Below are 4,504 nucleotides of genomic sequence, written 5' to 3' on the forward strand. Positions count from 1 at the left end.
CTTTCTGTCTGGATGACACAGTATAAAATGACAAGTGTGATGAGGCCATTGCTGCTGCCCAGATGGAAGCTAGCCTGAGATCAATCTCACTATACAGAGGTGGGAGGAATGTAGACAATAGCAGAGATAACAGGACTGAAGCCTGGTGATGCTACTCATTTCTGGATCATCCTGTGCCTGAAGCCAGCTATGGACTGCTTAATGATTTCGACCAATAAATTGTCTTATTCATTTAAGCCTGAAGGACCTAAGATTTCTCTTCCTTCCCAAGCAAAACAATCCTAAATATTAAACTTCCCAAAGCAGCAACCGAAGCAAAGAATGCATTTCAGCTCCTTAGGACCAAGAGCCCTCTTAACTACAAGCCTCTTGTTCTCCCCCGCTGGTCTGAGAGCTTCTGGGGTATATTCACTGTGTCCCCGGCTCTGAGAGGAGTGTGTATCTCTACTGAGGGCATCATAAGCATCTCAAGTATATGTGGAAAACCTGCAAACGTTGTCTTGTCCACCGCTACATCCTCAGCTTCTACAACAGAGTGTGGGACATGCAATAAACATTCACTGAGGGAGTGCATAAGTCACCCAAGCCTGTCTCCGAGCCCCTCCCCTCCAATCCCCCAAAGGAACAGAAGCTGTGGCCAAAAGCTTGCAAGACAATTTATTCTCCTGCCAGGGGACGACACTGCAGGGAGCTAGCTGAGAGAAACTGGAGGGTCCGTCCTGGATTTAGGAAGGCAGGAGCTGGCGGTGCCTGCTGGAGACTCTGTGCTTCTCCCCGGGGTGGAGTAAGGTCCCAGCTACTTGGACACCTGGAGTGGGGAGAAGAAACAGCTGTGGCAGGTGTGGGGTCCCTGCAAATGTGCACTACAGCCACCTGCCCCTGCTGATCACACCCAGAGTTACATCCTGGAACCCAGTCAGGAGCCTGAGGGGATTTGGGGTTCTGGAGATGGAAATCACAGCCTCCAGTGACAGGAAGTGGTGGGGACCTCGCATTACGAGGTGACCCCATATCTGCCAGCATCAAGTCCCAAAGCCTCAGTCAAGGCAAGACTGGCTGCCAGAGCCACTCAGGGCCCTTCTCCGCCCCCAGTCCCACCACCCTGGCCTGATCTGTGGGCGCAGCCTGGGCAGCCCTGGAGGGAGAGGCTGCAGAGCCCTCCCTGCCAGCGGGGTTCCCGAGCCCAGCTCTCGGGACCCGGGTGTCCTGGACTAGATGGTGCCTGGTTCCTGTTCCCAGGAACCGCTGCTGGGCTGGGGACAGGAGTCAGTCAGGGCTCTGTCGTCTATGCCTAGCCCAGTCTGAGGCCACTTCCTTGGTGGTAACCTCCTTACGCATAATCATCTCACTCAAGCGTTACTCAAAATAAGAAATCAGGATTATTATCCCCTTCACAGGTAGAGACGCTCAAGTTCACAGGCGTTAAGCTACTTGCTCAAGTGCATGGCTGACCAGAGATGGAGTCCTGATGTCACCCAGGGTTGCCTGGGAGAAAACCCAAATCCCTTGGGGCACCTGGCTGGCTCAGTGACTCACCTGGGCCTCTGGCTCTCAGGATTGTGAGTTAAAACCCCTCGATGGATGTAGAGATTACTTAACATTTTTTTTTAAGTAAAAAATTTTAAAAGCCCAGATTCTTCATGAGTATTTCGCAACCTTTTTGTTATAGCCCACCTGCCCAAATTCTCCAGACTGCCACACAGTAGGGGAGGAATGTGTCAAACAAGGGCGCTAGGAGGGACATGTATGAGTAGCTTATGAACTTGTCTATGACAGATGTATTTCCATGTTTTTACACCATGTTGCATATAATTGGGGATGAGATCTGGACCCTCCAGGAAGGGGTTCCTGCTGTTACCTCTGTACTCACCTACTTGATGTCTGCACAACCTGAAGGTCACACAGATATCCCTGGAGGGATCACTATTCAGGAAAAACTGGGCAACACTACACAAAACTCTGGTGAGGATATCTTTGCAGACTTTTTCCACCGCTGGAATCTTTGAGCACACCGCTGTTGTAGCCTTCTGAATGGCTTCCTGAAGCAGCAACAGCACCATGACGAGAAACAAGAATTAGCTGTGCTCTGCCCCAACCACCCCCACAGATCCCAGCAGCTCCTGGCCCTGGGACCCTCTGACTGTGGGCTTGCTGGGAGGAGGCTCTGGTGCCAGGTGGCCATGGAAGCAGAGGCTGGAGAGACCGGGATGGGCCCTCATGCCCAGTCCCAAGGCCCTGATCCGGGCCTGGCCAGGAGGGGCTCAGGAGACAAGGACAGTTGGCTCTGTCCTGTGTCAGTCCCTAGTGCATCATCACCCCAGGCCCACTGTCTTGTATGTGGAGTACAGTGCCCTCTGCTGCTACCCCACAATCAGGTTCTGCCTACAGAGCCTCCTGGGTCCCAGGGCTGGCAGGGCTCAGGCTCAGGTGCAGCGGGGAAGGTTAGGAGAGAGAGCTTTGAGCCTTGGCACATTCCATTTTGCAGTATCCTCTACTGCAATCGCAGGAGAGAGGCTACAGCTGAGTGCCCAGGGCTGAGGGTGGGCCCTGCAGCACCCAGAAGCTGAGCAGGGTCAGGGAACAGAGGAGAGGGAGGGAGGGAGGGAGGGTGAAACCAGGCTTCCTGGGAGGAACACATACACTTGTTCAGCACTTGCTCAGGACCAGATGGGAAACTCAGCTCATCCCACCCCTCAGCTCCTTCCAAAGGATTAAGGAAGTGGTTGGGGGATTAATATCTATCCCATTGCACAGAGAAGGCAACTGAGGCTCAGAAAGCTCAGAAACTGAGGCTCAGAAACTTGGCCCAGGCATGCAGCTAGAGGTGACACATCTGGGGTTCATCAACCCTGACCCAGATGCCCTTGGATCCAGCCTCATAGGCTCTCCCGTGGGCACATGCAGTACGACCACAGGAGAAAGATTCCTACCTCTCCTGGCTACAAGTTTTCTTTGACAATGAAAGAGAAAGCATCCTTGCCTGCTCCCAGAACATCCCAATTTCAAATGGTTCTCTGTAGTCCCTCCCCAGACACAGGAGGGGACCTCAGATACCCTGTTGAGAAGGTCTGGCCCAAACAGGGATCAGCTTCTCCTCAGGGTCCTGCCCCCAGCCCCTACTTTGACCCCAGATGCACGTGCAGATGGTTCCGCAAATCTGAAGATCACCTGAATCTGGGACGGTCCCACGCAAGTCCTCAGCCAAGTCATTATCATTCGACAAATATCACATTGGTTGAACTGGTCGCCCTGTCAGAAAAAGAAGATCCCCAAAGTGGTTTCTCAGAAATCCCTAGAATCCTGAGCAGAGATTCAGAAAGGAGCCCTTGCATCCTCCTAGGCCACCACGATGTCCAATGATCTTTCTGTCCTTTAGGGCCTAGGACCAGCTAGCTGCCTGGCCCGAGCTCACCTTCCTGGTGGGCTTAGCGGGGTGACCCACCCAGAGCCTGTCCCACACCCACTGCACCTTCTCCATTCCAACACCTGCCCCCCTTGTGTTCTCTGCTCAGACCCCAGAGGGGTCTCTCAGGGGAGGGCCCAGACAGACCAAGGTAGCCCCCCTGAGCCAGGCACAAGTGCGCACAAGAGCAGCGTCTTCAGCCCACTGCTCTGTCCCCCCCACCCCCCCAAAAGAGATGTGCAGCTATCGCCTGGTGCTCCCTGGATGCAGAAAACGAGGAGGTGAGCAGGGAGCCAGCAAAGAACCTGGGCAGCCTCCTGGGCCAGTCTCCTGAAGAACTGCTCTTCCTGACAAATGTCGGCCGTGGACAGGTCATCATGGTCCTCAGGGATCAGACCAGAATAGGTCAGACCTGCAAAGACACAGCATCAGCATCTGTCCACACGTGGAAGAGGAGGGGAAGTCAGAACTCCTGGCTGCTGGGGAGCCCAGGAGGTGGCCAGAGCCCCGGACAGGAGTGGGGCTTGGAGAGGGGCCCAGGAGGCCTGTCCTCACACTGCCCTGGGGCTGCCTTGACCCAGGATCTGTGAAAAGACATGCTCTTAAGACCTTTCTGGAAACAGGAAGAGAAGATAATATCTCTCCAACATTACCATCTGTACAAAACTTTCTGTCTACCAGTGCCTCTATCTCTATTCTCTCTCTCTGTCTCTCAAAACACACACACACAAACACACACACACACACACACACACAAACATGCGTGCAAATTTTCAGAATGCACTAAAATGAAAAAAATCTCATCCCTTCCAAGCTTGTCTTTCTTTCCCTCTTGCCTTCCGCAAAGACTTCATATTAGGTGATCAAGTCCAAATCACTCTCCAGAACTGTCCCAACCCTCAGCTAAAGAGATGCTGCCAGGATTACATAGGGAATGTCCTTACCTGGGGTAGCCAGGAGCACCGAGGCGAGGAGCAGGAGGGCCCAGGAGGCCATGGCAAGGCAGCTGCTGATACACCCTCACACCCCCTTTATGCAGGCTGGACACCTCGCATCTGACCTTGCCGGCTCCTGCTCCTCTTGTAGGCCACCTCCCAGGTC

The 4,504-nt window shown here is 53.7% G+C and overlaps 1 protein-coding gene across 1 annotated transcript; it reads right to left on the reverse strand.

Moving 5' to 3' along the window:
- Positions 1-643: 643 nt before the first annotated feature.
- LOC111090436 (antimicrobial peptide NK-lysin-like) lies at positions 644-4,504 on the reverse strand. Its single transcript, XM_038560601.1, has 5 exons — positions 4,348-4,504; positions 3,709-3,815; positions 3,169-3,249; positions 1,871-2,039; positions 644-808 (listed from the first exon to the last, which is right to left on the reverse strand). Exons 1-5 carry the CDS (start codon positions 4,397-4,399, stop codon positions 726-728), a joined length of 492 nt encoding a protein of 163 aa, XP_038416529.1. The 5' UTR covers positions 4,400-4,504; the 3' UTR covers positions 644-725.

Source organism: Canis lupus, chromosome 17 (genome assembly GCF_011100685.1).
Source record: "Canis lupus familiaris isolate Mischka breed German Shepherd chromosome 17, alternate assembly UU_Cfam_GSD_1.0, whole genome shotgun sequence".
Classification (NCBI taxonomy): Eukaryota; Metazoa; Chordata; class Mammalia; order Carnivora; family Canidae; genus Canis; species Canis lupus.